The sequence below is a fragment of the Caretta caretta genome, chromosome 10, assembly GCF_965140235.1.
Source record: "Caretta caretta isolate rCarCar2 chromosome 10, rCarCar1.hap1, whole genome shotgun sequence".
Classification (NCBI taxonomy): Eukaryota; Metazoa; Chordata; order Testudines; family Cheloniidae; genus Caretta; species Caretta caretta.
Window position 1 is genome coordinate 10,600,836 of NC_134215.1, and position 23,855 is coordinate 10,624,690.

Below are 23,855 nucleotides of genomic sequence, written 5' to 3' on the forward strand. Positions count from 1 at the left end.
CATACAAAAGATCAGAAGGCAATATCCAAAGGGAGTAAACTGGAATTGGAATGCTGGCATCTTTTAAATCAGCATCTGGTGTCAGGCAGGGCTGTGTCTATGCCCCTGCAACCAGTGGTGAGCTGGAGCCAGTTCGCACCAGTTTGCTGGAACCAGTTGTTAAATTTAGAAGCCCTTTTAGAAGCGGTTGTCTCGCGAGGGTTCTAAAAGGGCTTCTAAATTTAACAACCGACCAAAAGTTTAACAAGGCTGGAGCACCCACGGGGAAAATTTGGTGGGTGCAGAGCACCCACCGGCAGCTCCCCACCCTGCCCCACGCCCAGCCCCAGCTCACCTCCTCTCCGTCTCCACCCCGAGTTACGCTCCGCCCCACTCTGCTTCTCCACTGCCCCCCCCCGACCCCTGGCTTCCTGTGAATCAGGCGGCGGCTTCTTGCTCAGGCCCAAGGAGGCGGAGCGGAGGCGAGCTGGGGTGGGGGTGGGGGGCACAAGGAGGGCCGCCTGCGCCGCAGCAGATAACCGGGGGGGGGGGCCCGCAGGGCAACCGCTCCCCACCCCAGCTCAACTCCGCCTCCATGGGCCTGAGCACAAAGCCGCCGCTTGCTTCTCAGCCCCCCCAGGCTTCCCACATGAACAGCTGATTCGCGGGAAGCCGGGGGGGCGGAGAAGCAGAGCAGGGCAGCGTATTCAGGGGAGGAGGCGGAGCAGAGGTAAGTTGGGGCTGGGCACGGGGCGGAGAGGGGAGCTGCCAGCACCCACCAAATTTCCCCCGTGGGGGCTCCAGCCCCGGAACCCCCACAGAGTCGGCGCCTGAGGCATCCCTTTTGATGTGATTGGGGGGGAGCGACCGCTCCTCTGCTCCCCCCCAGCTACGTTCCCCGACCCTAGGAGCCAGAGGGACCTGCCGGGTGCTTCCTGGGAGCCGCCCCAGGTAAGCACCTCCAGGACTCCCCTCCTCGATCCCTGGCAGGTCCCTCTGGCTCTTAGGGGCGGGCTGGGGTGGGCACCCACTACGGTGGCCCACAAGATCCTCCTGCCCAGTTCTGGTGGCAGTCAGGGGACAAGGGTGGGGGGTGGATGGGACAGAGGTCCCGGGGGGGGCATCAAGGAACGTGGGGGGTTGAATGGGGCAGGAGTCCCAGAGGGCCACGACCTCCTTGTGGGGTGAGGAAGGAACTGGTTGTTAAGATTTTGGCAGCTCATCACTGCCTTCAACTCCTTTGTCAGGCAACGGATTTCAGAATGCAGCATGCCGTTAGGTCCATAGGCATTACGATTAGTGATCTCTTGCTCTCACACCTTGACTATGCTGATGACATTGTTCTTCTAGTAAAGAGCCACAACTGGTTTCGCGAGGCCAGAGTTGGCCAAGGTTAGGCTCCATGGTTCATGGTCAAAGACAAAGCTGCAAAACCTATGTCAGGTCCTCCCACGACTCCAATCTCCTTGAATAATGAAACAGTTGAAGGAGTCTCCAGCTTTTGTTATTTGGGTTCTATACTCACCAGTTTCCTCCAACTCTGATACAGAGGTTCTTCACCGAATTGGCATCACAGCATCTGCAGCATGACGATCTCAGCATGACAACCAAGTTCAGGATCTATTTGAGCTGTGTCCTCTCCATACCACTATACGAATGCGAAACATGGACACTATTGCCACTCAGACTGGGCAAAGCTGGAGGCTTTCCACACAAAACGCCAATGTCGTATATTGGGCATAAAGTGCAATGACTTCATTTATAACACAGACGTTTATGGTAGCTTCGGTCTACAGGCTACTGGGGCCATCGTCCGCATCTTCTGCTTTTTGGACATGTCACCAGAATATCACAAGACGTACTGGCTACTGCCATTCTCTGGGCAGCTTGTAACATCTGGGATAAAATCCCACCAACTGAGTGGTAGAGGCAGCCTAGAGGTAGACCCCCTATCACATGGATGCATCAAGTCTGTTCTGACATTGGACTTCTGACCCATTAAGCCCTTGCAGCTGCACAGGAATGGACCAAATGGGGAATGATTGCTATGGCAGACCATTCAGCTAAGCGTTGAGGAAAAAGAAGATGATAAACTGATATGTAGGACTCCGGAAGCTATTCTTTTTTAGACTTCACAGAATAAAAAACAACAACAACAACAAAAATCAAACAACGTAGAAAAACATAAACCAAAACATCTTTTTCTCTTTGGTAGAGGTGAGAATATAAAATCTTGATTAAAAATATTTTATAAATGCTTCTAAAGCATGTTTAATAAAGTTCTCTTATCTGGGAGTTTAAAAATTTTCAGTTTATGTTGATCATTTGGGTGGGAATACATTGTTGAGAAAAACTGACAGTTCTAAATTATTTGTTGTTAGTCATACAGTCCCAGGAAATGGTCAGCATGGGAAATTGTTATTCAGTTTTAATGGCTCCCTCTACTCCCATAAATGAAATAATAATAATATATATATAATTTATTATTATTACTAATGCATATAAAGAGTTTTTCAAAGATCCCAAAGTATTTTGCAAACTTGAAGTATACATAGTTATCACTTCCTACACAGGAAAAATTCAGACAATTCAGGGATGCAAGGTTGCAGCTCTTTAACAGCACATAATGTTTAGGAAATGAAGTAATGATGTAGCCAACTGAAACTACACAAGGGATTTTTGGTAGGCAGAATACACTTAAGATGGAATTGGTCCAGAATATTAAGGTTAGCTCCTGATTTCTAAAAATTGGCATGAGAGCTTGAATGATCAAAAGTGGATAAGAACTTAGTTTTATTTCCCATCAAAAAGTTGCCATCTTCAAGCAGCCCAATGCCCTCTAAAGCCATGCTAGTGTACTGGTTCAAAACTGACATAGTCATGAAAGTGCCACCTATTCAATGATCATTATCACTTTCTGCAGCACACAGAAGTTTCTCAGAAGTCTCCTATCCACCTAATAACCAGGCCTGACCCTGCTTTACTGTGACATCTCACACTCCAAGGAGATATAGCTGGACCTATGTAGCAAGGTGACAAGTAGTTATTTGTCAATAGCTTTATTACTGCAATGGTTTAACTCTGAAATATATCTAACCAGAGCAGAACACAGTAGAAAGCAGAACAGAGTATGTTTCTTGGTGTTATGATACATCTTTTATTACTATTAATTGGTGAGTTTGGATGTAGGAGTTAATCCTCTTCCTGTTACCATTTCCAGCATCTATGGTTTTCTGAACATCCAATCAGCATAATGAAATGAAAACAATTTTTATCAGAATGAAAAATAAAACTGATTTACAAGGGTCAATGGCCCTGGTTCTCCAGTGTTCTCAAGCTGCTCTCCACCACTCTAATGATCCAAAGCTGCCCTGAAACTGACGCAGTAGTCAGGCTGCACAAGATATCCCCCAGACTAAGGGGATTTTTGAGTGGCATAGAGCTGCCCGAGTCGCTGCCTATGCACATACCCTGGCTACCGTACAGGGCGACTGTACAAGAAAAAGGCTATAATAAAGCCACTCTAATTTATGGTAGGGACCAGAGGGTTCCAGGATCAGGGAGCCAAATATTGCTTTAAGCCATCTTTTTGCCCCCTCCTCAACTATGCCAAGCACTCCTCAGCCACAGCTGAGAATCTGAACTTATGTATCCTAACCCAAATACTTAAGAACCAAAAGTAAACAGATTTTGCGAGTTGTACAGTATCTAGAAAAGGACTGTCCGGTTACTTCACATGAAATTTATCCCATCTCTCAAGAGACTCAGGATTATTAATTACCCATCTCTTCAATCCATTCATATACTCTTCATGCTTTTAATTTCTTCTTAAAAATTAACCCTACAACTGTAGTATGAATTTACTTATATCTCAAGGCCTGACTGACATAAAAATGTATATGCTATATCTCACTGAAGTGACTGTACTTTTTAAGATGTTGATACAAGCCTAATTCATTTGGCATTTGGTATGTTTTCACCATAATTTGCAGAACATAATTAAAATATTTTTTCTAGGCACATCAGTAAGTTACGAATTACAGGTCCACTGTCATAATAAAACTTTTCTGTGTATAAAAGCTTTTTGGCACTACTGCTATGATGGTCTTCCAGAAAATCATCATGCTTTGTACACCTAGGGAGGTAGTGGAATCTCCTTCCTTAGAATACCTAGGGAGGTGGTGGGATCTCCTTCCTTAGAAGTTTCTAAAGTCAGGCTTGACAAAGCCCTGGCTGGGATGATTTAATTGGGGATCGGTCCTGCTTTGAACAGGGGGTTGGACTAGATGACCTCCCGAGGTCCCTTCCAACCCTGATATTCTATGATTCTATGAACATGGCATTACCCTAGCTGGCATGTATAATTGATGTATGTCACATTTTATAAAATGATTGGAAGGTAAATTCAATTTTCTATTTTCCCTGTTTGTGTCCTCTAAGAATCTCTTAACTTCACATATCACTTACAGAGCAGTGGCAAAAATAGGAGACAAATCACTCCAATAAATGTAATAGCAAAACTGATTAGAGAGAGGGAGAGATTAATTGCATGTGTCAGATATAAATAAAAGATTTAGGTGACAGCCTAGATATATTATACATATGTATTATATAGCTAGATATATAGATCTACATTCACAAAGTTCAATATATAATATAAACCCATGTTAAAATAAGGGCTAGGTTTTCAAAAAACAAAGCCAGTTATTTGGCTGAGCAATGTGCATAATCTATCCAAACTATGGGGCAAATCTCTAGTGGGTATAAATTTTCATAGCTCCACTGAAGTCAATGGAACTATGAAAATGCACAATGGGAGAGGCTCTGCCCCCTATTATTATGATTGTATCTAGGAGAAAAGGGATGGATTGTTTCCTCTTCCACCCACTTATTTTCCATATTACAGTCAGCAGCAGTGAGAAGCACAGAGTGGCTCACCCAATTCAAGAACAGAGTAGTCATTTTGAAAAACTTGCAATTTGGGTACTCATTTGCCAGTGTAATAATATTTAAAATGATACATTTCACAGACATGCAGCTTCTGATTTTTAAATATTTTGTTATGCTGATTTAGAAATCGAAAACTCTCAAACTTCAAAGATTTGGGGTTTTGTTTTGTCACTTCAAAGGAAATTTTACCTGCCTTTTTTATTGCAGAAATATTATCTACTATCAAAAATAATGACATTGGCTTTGAAAATATTAACACTGTAGTTATAAGTTGATCTTATCTGCTCATTACCTCATTCCTTGGTCTGGAGTTCAATCTCACCTTCCCCTCATGCTGTGTGAACCTTGAATACCAGTCTCCAGGTGTGAAGTCAGCTGGAATTCAAGTTCAAATCAGCAGGGGAGATGTTTTCAATCTGGGCCAGGGAGGCACAGCAGATGTGAAATGTGTGGAATGCAACCTGCTGGGAAGGTGAAGCATTGCCAAAATAGTGCAGTGGAACAGAGGGACATAAGATTGTCACTTTGCCTTCTATTCTACAGGAAGGAAGGCAACTAAAAGAATATAAGGCCAGAAGAGAGATGAAACTTTCAGAAATAATTATTAGCTAATATTTATTCTTTCAATATTTTAATGATATATTCTTTGTAATACATAATTTATTTTCTATACAGCTGTTGTTAAAAAGCAGGGAAGCTTTCCTTACAGGAAAAGATATGACAATCTAAAGGGAGTCATGAAATTTGGAGTTTAAGATTGCCATTATGTCCTTAATGCACACCATTATTCCAATTTAATGTATATGATGTAGTCCAATATCAACATATCAGATTCAATATCCCAGGTAGCTATAATGGGTTAAATTAATGATAACAGCCTTCGCTAAAATTCCTAGCTTTGATCAGATATAGTCCAACTTTAATATTTGTTTCTGTGATTTAAAAGTCAAACCTTTAACATTTTAATGGAATCTTTTTTTTATAACTTCAATTACTGTAAATATATATTTGACTTTTAAGAAAATATTTAGCCCTCCCTCTGAAATTTATTTAAGTTGTAGCCAATCAATTCTCAGAATGAACGGCACATAAAGACCAGCCTGATAAGATGGAACAATCACAATAGTCTTCCTGGAAATTCTCCTTGGCAAGGAGAAATTTTAAATACTGTGAAGAAAAGGAGGGGAAATGAATTGGCATTATTTTCAAGAAAGAAATAAAAATGGAACAGCTGATGGAGCACCCAGAGTTGGACTATACTGGACTTTCCTCGCATTTGATCAGAATGGACGGCTTATAAAGTACAATCATTGCTCAGAAATGTTATTTTCTCTTCTCAGCTTCCATCCCATGTACCTTTTCTTTAGACAAAAATGTTTTATTGAAGCATTAATTTTATTTCAGCAGAACTAATCCATGGAGGCTAAGTGAATGTAAAAGTCCCATGGCAAGGACTAAAAACAGTGTGACAAGTTCATAGAGCTTGCTTGAGTTTGACCTCAGAATAGAAATGTCTGTTCTCAGGAGGGTCTGGCCAATTCCTTTTTTCTGCCTACACCTGACATGCTGGAGTTAGCTATGAAAAATTCATGCAACGATATGTTTCAAACGCCCCCCTCTATACCCTCAACATCTGTTGATTTTACTTCACATTAAAACCTCTAAGTGAATCCTCTCTTCTAGCTCGCAGTAAACTTTGATGGTGAATAAGAGAAATTATGGTTTAGGAACGCTTCCTTCCTGAAAGGAAAATATCGACTCGGGACCTGCTAATGATTTATCTTCCTAACAATACTGATAGAGGGAAGTATTTCAAAAATAAATGCATCCTAAACAAGGGGAAAAATCTTGTAGGGAAAGGCTACAGAGCTAGCTGGATGCACAACTACCTCAAAAATATTATTAGAAGTAAGCAGAATGCCTATAGGGAATGGAAGAAGGGATTGATCAGAAAAGAAAGCTACATCCCAGAGCTTAGAAATTGGTAGGAAAAAAAGTGAGAATTGCTAAAAGTTAACCAGAATTAGCTCTTGCCAAGGAAATTAAGACAAGTCATGAGAGGTTTTTTTTAGTTATCTAAATAAAAAGAAAATAAGGAAAGATGAGGTTGGGGTGCCATGAAGTGTGGACGGGAATGTGATAAAAGAATCTAGATATGGCCCCAAAATTAAATAAATACCTTGCCTCCATTTGTTGCAATTAATTTCTAAAATGTTATGCTCATTGTGTAAAAACCCTTTTATAGTTATTTGATCTCCATGGACTCTGACAGTGACCTAGACATCTTGTACTGTAATAAGGTCCTTTTATTTTATTGTTCAAATACTTTTGGGGAAAAATCAGTACCCTGCCATTCTGAAGTTGAATATTTTTTGTCTTTTAAATTTTGTGTTTTGATAACAGTTAATTGAATAATTAAATGGGTTTCAGCCAGGGATAATTAGGTCTATTTAGCTTCATCTGATAGGTGACTACCACCACAGAATAAAATACCTTCTTACTGCAAGTGGAAGCTAGGAATGATAATATGACATCCTTGTATTTTAAATTAATTACAATACAACCATGCCAGGAGTATAATTTTTAGACCCCAACTATTCCAATCTTACCAATTGCACAACGGTTTCCTTTTTACACTCCCAATGCTCAGGGAGGAAATTTATCTTCATTAAATGATAATTGTCTTTATTATCTTTTGACTCTTCAGAAATGCTAGCTGGCAAGGTTTTTACAATTTTCATCAATCTTGTTTTGTGTTTTTACAAAGCCTGCATCAAAAAAAGATGTCTAAATCTGCAGAATGCTCTATATTTCCTAGCAGTTTGACTAGGTCTTGAGAATATCTAATTTACTAATATATCTACTGAAACGACATGCACCTCAATTTTTCACAGCTTAACAAGAAGGTCCAGCAGCAAGGTCCTGAATTGCAGTTCCAGATGATTAGTGCTGCAAAAGCAATTCAACCAGCAGTGTCTATGCTGTCAAAACAGTTTACATATGCCCATCTTCTGCAATCTTGCCTTTTCACTCATATACCAGGGCTATGCTCTTTCTGATTTTTCATAAAATATTTGGAGAGAGATTGACAATATAACTGCACATTGTTAAAGTTCCTAGACTGGGTAGTATTGGTGTAGTGTTTCTTATTATCTATAGTTTTCTATTTAAGTGAATAGCTAAATCTCAGTATAGCTTGGATTCTCAGAACCTCACCTTTTTATTGAAGTGATACCACAGAGTACTATTTTATCATCTTTATCATTTTATTATATACTGACAGCAGAAACCTCAGTCAACTACATATGTGGGGATCACACCTTCTTGTGAACCTGGTTACTTATAGGTTTCAGAGTAGCAGCCGTGTTAGTCTGTATTCACAAAAAGAAAAGGAGTACTTGTGGCACCTTAGAGACTAACACATTTATTTGAGCATAAGCTTTCGTGAGCTACAGCTCACTTCATGGGATGCATTCAGTGGAAAATACAGTGGGGAAATTTATATACATAGAGAACATGAAACAATGGGTGTTACCATACACACTGTAACCAGAGTGATCACTTAAGGTGAGCTATTACCAGCAGGAGAGCGGGCGGGGGGGGGGGGGGTCCTTCCCCACTCTGAACTCTAGGATACAGATGTGGGGACCTGCATGAAAACCTCCTAAGCTTACTTTTACCATCTTAGGCTAAAACTTCCCCAAGGTACAAACTATTTTACCTTTTGCCCTTGGATTTTCGCTGCCACGAGCAAACATCTAACCGGTTTTATTTTATTAGGAAAGAGCCCGTTTGGAAACATCTTTCCCCCCAAAATCCTCACCAAAACCTTGCACCCCCCTTCCTGGGGAAGGTTTGATAAAAATCCTCACCAATTTGCATAGGTGACCACAGACCCAAACCCTTGGATCTTAAGAACAATGAAAAAGCATTCAGTTTCTTAAAAGAAGAATTTTAATAGAAGAAAAAGTAAAAAGAATCACCTCCGTAAAATCAGGATGGTAAATACCTTACAGGGTAATTAGATTCAAAACACAAAGAATCCCTCTAGGCAACCCCCCTCACCCCCCCCCCCACTGTTCCTCACATGTTCTTGTCAACTGCTGGAAATGGCCCACCTTGATTATCACTACAAAAGGTCCCCCCCGCCCATTCTCCTGCGGGTAATAGCTCACCTTAAGTGATCACTCTGGTTACAGTGTGTATGGTAACACCCATTGTTTCATGTTCTCTATGTATATAAATCTCCCCACTGTATTTTCCACTAAATGCATCCCATGAAGTGAGATGTAGCTCACGAAAGCTTGTGCTCAAATAAATTTGTTAGCCTCTAAGGTGCCACAAGTACTCCTTTTCTTTTTGCGAATACAGACTAACACGGCTGCTACTCTGAAACCATAGTTTATAAAAATCATGACTTATTAGTTCTGTAAATAGGTTTTTCAGTTGAAGATAAGACATTTTAAATTGATGACTAATCTATGACTTCTTGGTTCAGGTTGCATTTGACATATAACTGACATTTTCTTACCGTGCTGTCTGTTGGATACAATCATAATTCACTCTAGCTTTTGTGAGATAAGACTATGAAACCTCTTCAGAACAAAAAGACCAGCAGTCACTAGCCCATCAAGCACGTTTTCTATTATTTGCACAATTCTCTCCCATTTCTGTTTAATTTATTATAGATATTTCCATAGCACTCACCATTGTGGTATCTGAGCTCATAAATTGCTCCTTTGTCATCTAAGACCTGATCAATTGCCCTCGAAATAAATGGAAATATTTCCACTGACTTCAAAGGGAGCTGGATTGGACCTCTAGGCTACATTTTTAATTATATCTATTTTGTGTGCCTCAGTTTTTGGGTGGCCAAATTGACACATTAAAGGGTCTCAATTTCCAGCAGGTAGGTATTCAGCACTTTTTCCAGGTGTCCAAAGTTGGGAAAACAATAACTGAGAAAATGGAACTTGACTTGAGCTTTAAACTCCCACAGCTGGTGAAACTACTCATTGATTTGCACCTTTTTGTTTAATACATGTGTAGCAAATAGGGCAGACGGTGTGGCAATTTGGGCTGCACAATCATCACGATGCAGATTACACAAAGCTCTGTTCCTCTTTTTCATCCAATCCACATGTTGCTATGCCAGCCTTTTCAGAGTGCGGCCAGCCTTAGGCTGTTGATAACAGTGAGTTGAGACTCAACCCAGATAAGACAGAAGCAATATTGATAGGGTAAATGAAAGATCTTAGAAGTATGCCAGAGATAGTTTCTTGCCCCTTCCTCTTCCCCCCATTACTTAAGCCTGTGGAGCAATGCGACCGTTGACTGGACAGTAGTACACACCTTCTCAATTGTTGTTGAAAGGCCAGAAAGCGGTCAAGCTTTATCCCCAGATTAGTATGGTATGGTTCAAAACCAACTGGCTGATTGTTCAGAAGGACTTGTTGTGATAACTGGGTCTACAAGTTTACCCTAATTGTGAGCTCATCTGTGAAAAGTGAGTCAAAGATCATAAAATGTCACAAAAACCTACAACAACAAATGTTGAGGGGGAAAGGTGCAAAAGTTGAGACAAAAAGATTGAATTAATACAAACAAAAAGGCCTTCTGACAAAACTCAAGGGCTATGTTAAAATCATGCCTGGGGTGAGTGACTGGTCCTTTGGGATAGGGAGTAACTCTTTTTGATGCAAAGGACTATTTTTCACACAGGCAAGCTTACCTAGGTGGTAAGATCAACTGGAGTTTCCAAGGGGACTGTCTGTGACTCCCTGTTAAAGCTGCTGTAGTGCCTGAGGAATTCACACTTGACACTTGGTGAAATCTAAGTATAGAACTCACAACCAATTTGGGGTGTGTGCCCTGCTTCTTCACAGCCTGACCTGAAGTTGGTACTCATGCTCCTGAGTCACTCCAGACAGCTTGATAACAACCACCACCATCTCTTGGGACCCCAGGCCTTCTTTGTCCTAATCCTGAGAGATGTACTCACCAGCTCATAAAGAAACCGCTAACTGCAATGCCCTAAATAGCCTAATACTGGTACAAGTTGCCAGGTCTCAGAGTGGCTAACATGACCATTTTCTATGCCTGTGTTTCTCCAGCCGTGAGATTGAAAGTGAGAGTCAACACCAAAGACAAAGGCTGCATTTACTATCCTTGCTGTTCTTCTCTCTCCCCTTTTGTGGCTTTATGTCTTGGTTTTGTCTTCTAGGAAATGGGATTGGACTTTAACAGCAGCAACAGCAGAAGCTCTGGCCCATCTCAACTAACTTCTTCTCTTTTCCCTAAAAGGACAGTAATTATCTTTAATACCATTTGAGAGACTGTCAAATACGCAGGGTTTCCTTCTAAAAACTCCCTCTAGCTAAAGGGAAAGAGAACAAGGGGTGTTGATAAAATGAAAGCCTTACTTAATATTTGTTCAAATGCTTTAACTGTTTTTCCCTCTTTTCTGTATCTTTAATAAAACATTAAAAAGGATTATTAATTGTGTGCTTGCCATGGTACCAAGCAGGCTGAGGTCTTTCTATACCAAACCCCAAATCTTGTGTAAAATCAGTTAATGTTGGACTCCCACTGACTTTACTGGGAGTTGAGTGTGCTCCATACCTCCCAAGAGAAGCATAGCTCCTTTCAGGATTTCTTTGTTAGTAAATTCTTTTCAGCATGCCGATCTTTGGGAACATTTTCAGTGACCTCAATACCAAAGCAATTTTGGTGAGATTTCAATACTCACTCACTACACTCAGATAAAGAAATGGACTCGTCTTGTTCTCTCCATTTTTTTCATTGACTGCTTGCACATAGTAACCGCCTGCATCTGTTGCTTCTGCTGCAAGGATCACCAACTGATTCTCCAGTGTTATAGCTCTGTTTAGGAAAACAAAGCATCATGTTAAAACAGGAACAATGATAGTAACTAAGCATAAGCTGAACAGAACCTGGCAGCACTACACAATATTCAAAGGTCATTCAAACAGAGATGCGTGGAACTCAACAGCAAGACTTTATCTTCAAACACAACCACAGGAAGGATTCAAGAACTTTTGGGTCTGTGATGTTTGAGCCTTTTCTCTTTCTCTTCCTTGTTTAAGATGCTTCCAGTAATATAGAAGACTACAATAAGTGATATATAAAAAATAAATAGTTATTTAACGAATGATGAGAGAAAGAGTTAGAACAGGTAACCCATATAGTTATGGTCAATGCTCCTGGCAAACACCATTTTGCTGCAAATCCAGTTTGACTGAAAACCTTCTCAGAAAGTGAGAAGATCAGCACTCTGGGAATAAGAGCACCCAGTTCAGTTAAAAATCAGAGGCAATAGAATTTCAGGAGATAAATATATTTATGGCCTGCATAATTATCTCAGGTACAGATACAAAAAGAGCAAGAGACTAATTAACATGCTCAGCTGAAGAAACATGTATATAGAGGTAGCAAAGAGCAAAACTATTTAATCTAAACCAGGTATGAAAGCACAGCACTGTTCTGGAGTAGGTGGTGGTGTAGTCCTAGGGGAGTCAATAAATGTCATGGTCTAATATAATTTACTCTTTCTTAGAGCTGCTACATAACCATTGTCTTCATAAACTCCCTTGTAAGACAGTGCTAATCATTTGTACTGCAGTAAGATCAGTATGTTTGCATTTTACGTGTGCTGTATAATCTTTTGAGTGTATTAGATAAAATATAAATCAAATATGTAAAAATTTAAGTGCTTGAAATAAATATATTCTCTCCATTGAATCTGTTCCTTTCCACAAGTTAAGTTCTCCTTACCTGGTTTGTAATGACAACACAGACCAAACACGAGCGCTGCTATCACTAATGGTTCAAGGCAGCCATATTAACTATTCAGAATGCCACATTCACAAATTATAAAAGATGAGGAACTCTGATTTGACCATATAACAGGAGCACAATATTCTGCCACCTAGAAGATTAAACTTCATGTTCAGAATTGGGTCTTTTTTTGGATTTCCAGGGTTGGAGCCATTAAGAGGCACTGACATGATACGGTCTTAGTGTGGATAGGGCAGTGTTTCTCAACAACCAGTCTGTAGACTAGTGCCAGTCCCTGAGATCTCCCTGACACAGTTTAGGAAGGCAGCAAGCTGGTGCCTGGTATCAAAAAGGGTTTGATAGAGGGTTTAGGAGGACATGAGAAGCTCAAAGATAAAATGAAAATTAAATAGGAACCCCATAGCATTATAGTGGCAGAGTTGTGTGTCAGGCAGCAGTCATTTTTATGTTGACTTTGATAAAGGCACAGTCTAGTGATCTGAATATGGAACTTGAAGTAAGAAACTCCTAACATTGGGCCCAAATCTTCCACCCATAGTCACAGTACTCTGAGTAGTCCACTAGGCTCAAGGGTACCTTTAAATCATAGCCCTGAATATGGGTTGGGGGCACAATTTCTGACCAGACTCAGAGGGAAGTAACTTTGTTGATCCCCACTGCGTGCCCCAACAGTTCTGGCTAGCCCATACGGGTGGGGATACATATTTATGCTCTCTTTCTGACCCTCTCTGTCCACTTGGTCATAAAGCAATATCATGCATGCAGTCTTCTGCTCTTTCAGCTATGCTAGAACTGCTATCTGGACTGGTCCTGTGCAGCTTCAGAGGGTATGTTTAGTGGGAGTGGAAGGATCTTACTCCCCTGTGCAGCTATGTAGGACAAGACACACTCTAGTTCATTGAAAGTAATGGGGGCTCATTGTGGAGTAAGGTATAATTCAGCAGAAATAAGAGTGGTAGAATGGAACCCTTTGTTATCTTGGCCAAATCACTTCATCCTTCTGTGTCTTGATTTCCTCACTTGTAACATTGGAATAATAATATTTATCTCACTACTTCACAAGGTTCACAGACTGAAGAAGTTAGAGGGCATATTAAAATAAAAATCTTAATCTAAACCTCCTAGCACTAACAGTTTCACAGATTTTTTAAGAAGCTATGTATATAGGCACTGACAGAGGAATGTGTATTCCACCCACCCCATAAACTGGCTGTAGAAGAGAGCTTTAAATAAATTAGAAAACTATACTGTAATTGTTAGCAAAAGAGCAGTTGCCAAAGATATGAAATGGGACTTTACAATTGTTAACAAACGGGGTTTTTTTTAATCAATGGTTATCTCATAACAGAAGCCCAATATTTCAAAGGCATTGATGAACTAACTACTGAATCCTATCATAATGAATACATTGCTGTTAGAAAAAAAGATTTCACAGCTGAGGGTTTGAGTCTGCAGAGATGTGTGCATGTGCTTAACCTGATGTATTGGTAGTAGTCCCATTGACTAGGAAAGTGAAATAAGCAAAAAAATTTTTAAAGGATACAAGCCTGAGTTCCCAACAGTATCATCTAACATGTTCTCTTTACAATATTATGCTTTCAGTAAACCCCCTGGGAAAACCTATCATTTTAGAAATACTCTCTGAGATGCCATCAAGGGACCTGGATTTTTCTTATTATCGATAATGTAACAAAATTGTGAACAAATGCAAAAAATTCTGTTCCATCTATGTTAAAGGAACATTTGCAGGTGTAAATGATTGATTATGTTAGATGGAAAAAGTTTACATACTAACATTACTCAAATAGCCTGTGAACATTTTGAGTTATTCTCACTCCAATAGATCAGTAAGGAGTTTTCCTTTTATAGTGTTTTTGCATGGTCTGGTTCCATTAATATTAACTCACAATTATTTTATTTTTGGAGAAATGTTCTTCTTCATAAAAGGGACAGCAATGGAAGGAACATGTATTCCCAACTGCTGTATGCTGAACAACGAGGAACAAAATAACTGTGGGAAGACTGTTTAAATAGAAGCTATGTTTGTTATATTTTATCCATGACATTTTGACTTTATAATCAGAAGACAGATAACAGTAACCATTTGTAAAGATACCCATAATTATTGACAGCTCAACCTCCTGATAAAGACAGAGAGCCAGATCCTCAGCTGGTATAACTTGGACTAGTGTCGTTGCATAGAATTGAGTTACACCAATCTACACCAGCTGCATATATGGCCCATTGTGTCACATTTGAAAGTTTGTATTAAAAAAAGATATAGGAAATATCCCTGTGGGTCAATTTTTCCATGTTGAATGGAACTGTATTAGCTTAATTGACTTGGAAATTGAATCAAAGGAAATGTTTCATAGATTTACAGAATGAGGATATAAAATGTAATCAATAAAGCAAACAGGATAAAGAGAAATTTCCTATTAAATAATAATGATAGCATCTTTAAATACCATGCATATTATATTTGTTCCTATTGCAGTTATTCCAAAAAGATACAGCAATAAGGAACATTATTTTTAAATACTGGAATACATTTCAGGCAGATCCAATACCAGCTACAGTTGTAGCCAAAAGCCTTATAGGTGATGCAGCACTTTTGGAAAGAGTGATGCATAATTACCTTGCTGTTATTGATTTAACTAGTGTAAGTGATTGGTTGAGAATTCCCAAAATAGTGGGTAATAAGCATATAGCCACTCTTCAGGAATGAAAGGCAAGGGAAATTTTAAGATAAATTTACTAAGGGATTTTTTTAACATTTAACAAAATATCTCAAAGAAATCTTCAGATTACTAAACTGTTGGATTTTTGCATAGAAAATCGCAACCAATGGATAGACACAGTAATTTTTAATGTAAGGGACTAATTTTCAGAAAGTCATATTTTGCTAGACTGTTAGTTAACAGATTGGTGGATAAACAGATGTTGGAAATCTAAATCATTGCAGTAATAAAACCAAAACCACAGAATAACCTGATTCAGCCTCTGCTTAAAACAGAACCATCTGTTCAAGCTCCAGAATGCAATATTTTAGTAAAAAGGCCTTTGATAAAGCCTCTTTTCCAATGCTACCATCCAGCTAATACAAACATCAAAACCCTCTTTACAAGACATTAATTCCAGAAAATCTGTATTTCTTTTTAAAACTTTTGTTTATATAATGTAACCAGAGCTGATCCTTCTCCACAAGGACTGATACCCCGCCAGTAACAATGATTTTACTAAGAAATGCAGAGATTATAGCGTAATGATGATGTAAATACTAAAGGATTCCCAGAGGGATTTTTGGCCTCAGAACATATGCAGTAATATCATATATAAATATACATTATCTGGCTATAAATATATATAAATCCTGGCTCCACTGAAGACAATGGGATTTTTTTTCAAATTTCAGTGGAGCAAGAATTTCACCATGTTTTCCTCCAAAATTTCCTTGGCACTTTTGGTAATTATTAATGACAGAAGAAAAATATATGTTTAAATAAAACTAAGAGCTCACCTTCATCAGCACTCAATCCTATACTAAAGTATTATGAAGTTGGCTATATTATAACATACCTGTAGCAACAGAGTATGAGGGGTCCTGGACAGATCTCATTCTTGAGCAGAACAAAATATTCAGATTTCAGGTACTTAATACTGCAAAACAGCTGTGTACTTATTAAGTACACACACAAACACACATGTTTAATACTGCATAAATAAATTAATGCAGTGTACTAAACAGAACATAAACCAAATTCTAACTTCTGGACATTTCTGCTTAAAGGCCTTCTGGACAGTCATTAGCTGACAGCCTGTTTTTTTATTTCTAGGGTTTTTGTAGCCAGTCAAGATTTCTCATGAAGATTTGTTTTTAAAGAGAGAGTATCCTCTTTTTTACTTTCACACTTAACAAAAGAAATATGCAATTCATACGTATACGGTGGAACAGCCATTTCCCAAAACTCAGTCAAAACGGTCCAAACAAAACCAATTAGCTGACCTACAGTAAAGAAAAGGAACCAAAAATAGTGTTGGCATTGGTAGGATACTAGTGGCCAATCGGGACGGATTAGCTGTAAACACAGTGAGATGGAGACTTTTCCAGTTTACTTTAACCCCTCCCCCATGTAACAGGGCAGCCTTGGTCCTGCCTCTGTCTCAGTCCACAAATTACATGGAGACCCTCTTGCTGGTTCAACACCCTGTGCAATTTATTTACAGTTGTGTGTTATTTACACTACCTTCACAGCATACCTAAGACCTTCCCCAAGCAGAGGAGAGAGATGGCTAATGGGTTAACTGCAATATACCAATCATTTACAGTGTTTGTTTTCCCCCAGAATTTTCCAGAGCACATTAGGAACCACCAAGACAATCTGGGGAAGAAAATTGAAGCAGGTTGTCCACTGGTTGTTTCTATTGTTTGATCTCTGTTCTTACAGAGCCTGTAAAATACAGGAAATAAGGCAACAGAAGACAGGCAATACTTGGCTGCTCTCCTATGCCATTCATCTTTATCCTCCTACAGGATAGTTAAAAGGAAGTTAAAAACTTCTTGAGGCACTATTTGCACATATCCCTCCCCAGCCTGCAGCTCAGCACCCAAGGATGAGTTGATGCATAAAAAGACTGTGTTTTTTTTCAATCATGTTAGCAAAATTGAGTTAGTTTAACACAATTGAAAACTTTCATTGAAGTACAGGCTAACATGTCTTAAGACCTTTTAGCGGGTTGTCTGCTAGCCTAGGGGGCCAACCTGCCAAATGCAGAGTTGAAGCTGGGCAGCTCTGACTGCCTCAGCAGAAAGGAAATCAGAGAGACGGCCCTGGCTGTTGCTTTGACTTACACTTCCCCCTATACCCATCATGAGCTCCACTCCCCATAGCAATACTGTTTTAAAGGGAATGTTACTAATGAAATAGCAGAGCCTTCTTGGTATACTGACCATGCCTATATCTCCAGTGGCATCTGCTCCTGTCCCTCTACTCCCTATTAAGTATTTCTAGAGATTGGGGTTCCTGGACTGACAGCCCAGTATTACGAACCCCAAGCATTCAAAAAACATGAGACAAGGCCCCAAAAATCAGGGGATTGGCCTAAAAATATAAGTGTTGGATTTTTTTGTCTTTGTTTTTTAAAAACGTTTTTAGCATGCACTCGGGAGAAGTTTTCAAACTTTCCTTTGCAGCCAAGATGGTTTTCTAAAAAAACCTCTGAAAGTTGAGATTCTCATGTAATCACATGATTCCAGGCACTGTGGCTTTAAAAAAGCCACCAAATATTGCAAGATTTTGATAAAATCATGAGAGCTGTCAACAATGAAAGACCCTCCCTGCTCCTGCCACCTGGAAGGAGCCCTAAGGGTTCTCTCTCAGGTACTACAACAAGACGTAAGGCTCATTCCTTCTTTGGGAATGGGGGGTTCTCAGGAGGTGTTCCCCAAAATACTTATTTCAAATATATTTTTTAAATTATGCCCATGTTAGTTAGCACCCCAGATATTGCCTTTTTTTGCAAAGTGAGGGGCAAGATAAAATTGAGTGTAACTACCTTTTAAAAAGGGGGAAATAGACAACTGAGGCAGGGCTGCCTTCCCACTGCAAATAGCGTGGATGAAGAAGAAGAAGCATCCTCAGGGACATCACAGAGTGATACCTTAAATACAGGATGATGACAGCATTGCAGAATTGTGAAGGAGGTGCTGTGCAGTGAAAGAGAAAGCTCCTCTTCACAGCAAATGTCTTTTATAATAAACTAATGAATACAGAAAATGCCAAGCGACATAAGTTAGGTTTTGTTTAAATGTTCTTTATCTTTCAAGCTTGCCCTGAATTTTAGTTTTTCTTTAAAGAGACATAATCATCCCTCTCCCCCCAGAAAAGAAATTTTTGTTAATTTTTTAATTATTGTTAAGTAACAAGAGCTCAGTCCAGCAGACATCAGTACCTGTAATGGCTATGCTTGAATCACAGTATGCAAGTGGTATCTATCTGAAGCACGGTGTAGTGATAACTGTTCTCCTGGACATGCTATTGTAACAGTGTTCCTCAAACTACAAGAACACATCCCAAACTTTAAAGCTAAACCAGAAAACTCCGTCAAGAATGGAAGCCAGAAATTCTGGGGAAAAGTCAATTTTCTTTTCAAGTCTTTTTTCTTTTATAAAATTGTTACTGTAATCAAGGTATGTGTGCGTCAACAGAATATTTGATTTCTGCTCTCTCTCCAGTTTATCATACAATCAACCCATTGAACTCCACTTGAAACATCACTATCTGTTGCTATGGACATAGCTAGCAACCACTAGAGAGAGGAATAGTGGAAATACTTATATATAAATGGATTATTTAAACACAATCTGGCTGCTGGGAGGTATTCACAGGTCACTGATCTATAAAGCTAACTGACTACACTAAAGATGAGCAAGAGGCTATTTGTATTAGTTTGAGATTTGGCGGGCCAATTTTAAGATACAAATACAAGTAAATATTGCCTCACTATGAAGCATTTTCTTGTACTGAATAAAAGACAGTTCTCTGTTCATTTTTTACATTGGCTTTTTACCTCCTCTATTGTGAAAGGAATATTTTTGGTGTTATCAAATAGCACCTACCTTTCTGCTACAGCAGATCACTATAATGTAGTGTTATTATAGTTTGTAGTTTGGTTTTAAAGATCTCCTGCTGGAAGAGTCTTATATGCAGTGGTGCAAGTAAGCAGGTTCAGTTAGTTACGCCGTACCATTAAGGTATTTATTGCCGGTACACTGTACCTGAAAGACACATTTTCAGAACCGCAGGGCTCTCCTGAGAACCACAGTGGTGAAAGGAGCAGAATGTGGGGGCGATGGGCAGCCCCACGCCAGCAGCTCCTCCGGTATGTCTGTACCGCCCCCAGCCTTCCACGCAGCTGCATCTCCTGTCTGGGGTTTGTACAGCCCTACTGGAGGACAGGGCTGAGGGAGGGACATGGGGCGGTACAGCCACACCGGAGGACCTGGCAGCATTGCTGTGGTTCCCGGGAAAGTCCTGCCGTTCAGAAATTGGTATCCGGCACAGCGGGAAGACAGAGCCTGCCCCAGGAAAAGTGGGATGGGGAGGGGATGGGGAGGGGATGTGTAGAGCATGGGGGCCCTGGGCTGGGGGTGCAGTGGGGAGGAGTCATGTGAGGGGGGTCACATAAGGAGGCCACGTGCCCCCTCTTTAACTGGTGCCCCCCCTTATGTCCCTCCCATGAGTCACCTATGCGTACCGGTAAGAATTACAATCTACTTGCACCGCTACTTATATGTTTCTAGCACTGTTTCATTGATAGCTATTCCTGAAAATAATTACAAAAGTGAGCCATGACAATGAACTGTATTGAACAAAAACAAATTATCAGTGGCATGCCTCTTGCCTCAGGGCATCACAATGAACAGATGATGGATTAAGTGACAATGACAGAGATGAATCTTCAACTCCCTAATAATTTATTTACCAGATAAATTTAGAAGTGCCATAACATTGCTAATCTTGATGCCCCTATGTCTATTTACTGCCAATTCTGCATCTGCCATTGGCATTGCTTCTGCCATTTTACATTTGTTTCTGTAACTCTCCCCTGAACACACTGTTTCTGCTCTCACAGTGTAATTCAAAGCAGAATCTTATCCATGGCTTTTCAAGAATGTTTGGTTTTAACCATTTGTACCACAGTATTTGAAGCATCTATACTTTTCGTAGTCACAGGTTCAAATCCCGACAAACACAATTCAGCTATATCTTTCCAATAGATGTTGCCCAATTTTCTTGGCTAAAAATCTATTCCTCCTTCAACATCCACACAACAAGTTGGGCAGTGTTTTGTGCCAGCTATCCACACTTACAGGATGGGCAACTTTATCCTGGGAAGCAGTGGCTCTGAAAAGGCCTTGGGTATTGTGGTGGATAATCAGCTGGACATGAGCTCTCAATACAATGCTGTTGCCAAAAGGCTAATGAGATCCTTGGATATATAAACAGGGGAATCTCGACTAGGAGTAAAGGTTATATTATCTCTGTATTCGGCACTGGTGTGAGTGCTACTAGAATACTGTGTCCAGTTCTGGTGAGCACAGTTCAAGAAGGATGTTGAAAACCTGAAGAGGATTCAGAAAAGAGCCATGAAATTGCCATGATTGGAAAACATGCCTTATGGTGACAAATTCAAGAAGCAAAAAGTTTTTAAAAAGAGAAGGTTAAGGGATGACTTGATCACAGTCTACAAGTATCTACATGGGAAAAAAATTTGGTAATAGAGAGCTTTTCAGTCTAGCAGACAAAGGTATAACAATGGCTGGAAATTGAAGCTAGACAAATTCAGACTGGAAATAAGATGCAAGTTTTTAACAGTGAGTGTAATTAACCTTTTGGTTCAATTTACCAAGGGTTGTGGTAGACTCTTGATCACTGGAAATTTTTAAAAGATATGATCCAGTTCAAACAGGAGTTAATTCAGGGAAATTCTATGGCCTGTGTAATACAAGAGGACAGACGAGATGGTCACAGTGGTCTCTTCTGGCTTGATAATCTATGAATGTATTAATCTGCCTGCAGACCTCACTTCCGGATGTGACTGCATGTCGAAGAAGGAGTATCCAGTTGTTTGTAGGTCATTCTGGAACCCTTCAAGATAAAAAAGGTGCTATTCTATATGTAAGGTATTAGTAAGTGACCTAGTGGCCTCACTCTTCTTCAGCTCTCAGAAGACAAATGTCCACTTCACAAAAACTACTTCCAAACTTGGCAGTGGTCCTGGCTATCTCAACAGACAAGTGAAGAACTGAATGAAGACAGGAACTAAACTACTTTTCAACTCTATAGATGGAGAAAAGAATTAGGGCAAATAGATATGGTGGCATGGAGAAGTATGTCCTGCCATAGCCTGTGATGTACCTGAGGACTTTATTCTCCAGGGTTGTCAGTCCAGTAATCCAGCGTTTTCACAAGCACTAGTAATTCTTGCACTGCCAATGATGTATGGCTTTGGGCAAATTATTTAACCTCTCTGTGTATTTGTTCTGCCATTAGTAAAATGGGGTTGACATTTTTACCTCAGGAATGTATTTTGGGGATGAAATTGTTAGTCTGTATAACACTTCAAAGATGTAAAGGATTATATAAATGTTGTTATTATTAGTCTTAATTTTCCTTACTTCTGCTTTTCAGTTTGACTATCAGAAGTTTTGTCATGACTGCAGGCTAAAGACAACTTCTTTTTGCCTGCTCATTTTTAAATTCCTTTAATATCTCTTTAATTATACCCATCCACCCACTCACGGTGTATTTATATTTCAAACACTTGTCTTCCAATAACTAGTGGTTTTGCAATACTTTGCTAACTACAATCCCCCATCTCTCGAACTGAACAATTTTGTATTTACTGTAGATACATATTCAGTAATGTGTACGTTTATCTTGGTCCCTGTAAATTCCATTTCTCTGCTGAAAGACTCTCTTCTGTACTATTGTTTTCAAGCCAGTCCATCATTCACTTTACTTTGAATGGTGCCCTCAATGCAAACACCTCAGAGTGCTTTAATCCAATAACTACAAAACAAATGGTAAAATACAGACGAGTAAACAAATAGGACTTTAACAGAGATTTAAAATGAACTAACAATTCCATATTTATAACACAGGCAAGATATATGGTAAGCAAGATGGCAAGCAAACATGATCTTCAACCATACGGTGATCTTAAAAGTCCTGGGAGAATACAGGGAGAATACAGGGAGCTCTGGGAATGGAGGGGACCACCAAATCACTAAGATATCTGTGACATTCTATGTAATGACTTCTATACAATTAGTAACACTTCATAATCAATTCTTTGTCAAATAGAAAGCCAAGGATCTATAAAGAAGAGCTCTGTGTAAGCTTGTCTCTGTCACAAACAGAAATTGAACCAATAAAAGATAATGTCTGACCCACCTGGGATCTCTACAGTATTTTAGGTATTTAGAAGTATAATGACATGGTACACCATAGTTTGTGTTATAACTTGCTCGCTGCAGAATAATATAAACCTGAGATTATGTAAAAATGAGCAGAAATGATACCCAATGAGAGGTCAAATCTTCAAGGGCACAGATCAAGGTTTCCAAACCCTAACAAGTGAATAGAATAAGGTGAAACCTACCAATGTTTAAGAGAGAAAGTAAAATTATATCAAAAAAGATCAGGTTATCCCCTCCTATAGTAACAGAGAAGGACCTGCTGGCAGAGAATTCTCTGGATGTACTACTCCTGGGGGAATTCTGCACCACTGCACAATGCACAATTTTGCAAAAATTAAATGTTTTTTGCAGTTTCCTTTCCCCTACAGAAATGGACTGCAGTGTTGCTGTCCGCCACTGGGGGCCACTGGACCCAGCAGAGCCCAGCTCAGCTCAAACAAAGAAGACACTACCGGGAGAGGGAGAAGGAGCTAAAGGGTACCCAGCAGCTGCAGTTCCCTGCACGCCCTGAGAGAACGAAATGGTGGTGCGTAGGAAACGCCACACAAGCCCTGGACCCAGCATCAGGCTGTTTCACCCTCTGGATCCCTGGGTTCTGAGGGGTAGGGGGGTGAGTGTTTGGGCTGGAAGGGCATGGCTGGGCTCTGGAGGGGGAGGGGACAGGTGCCTGGGCGGGGGGGCTGCGACTGGGCTCTGGGGGGGTGCAAGTATCTGGGCTGTGGGGGACACAGCTGGGTTCTGGGGGGAAGGAGATGCAGGTACCTGGGCAAGGGCGGACCCCGCAACTGAGCTCTGGGAGAAAGGAATGCAGGTATCTGGACAAGGGGGAGCCTGCAGCTGGGCTCAGGGAGGTGAAGAGGTCAAGTATCTGGGCTGGGGGAACCCTGTGGCTGGATTATGTTGGGGGAAGGGGTGTGGGTGAATTGGTTGGGGGGGCATGGCTCAGCTCTGAGGGGGAGGGGTTGTGGGTGTCCAGCCCCCCGGCTGGGTTCTGGGGGGCAGAGAAACAGGAACTGGGTTGTCATAGAGGTTTCTTTAACTCTCTACTCCTCAGGAAATTTTGTTCTGTGTCTGTATTGTTACAGACATACTTACTGACAGTAAATTACCAAAATAATTGAAA

The 23,855-nt window shown here is 40.3% G+C and overlaps 1 protein-coding gene across 3 annotated transcripts in view; it reads right to left on the bottom strand.

The window, feature by feature from the left end:
• Window positions 1–23,855, bottom strand: part of SDK1 (sidekick cell adhesion molecule 1) — a 647,669-nt gene that overhangs the window by 260,450 nt on the left and 363,364 nt on the right. For all 3 annotated transcript variants that reach the window (XM_075117600.1, XM_048867100.2, XM_075117601.1), the window contains exon 5: window positions 11,678–11,811. In XM_075117600.1, the coding sequence (XP_074973701.1) occupies window positions 11,678–11,811 (134 nt within the window). The remainder of the gene's footprint in view (window positions 1–11,677; window positions 11,812–23,855) is intronic.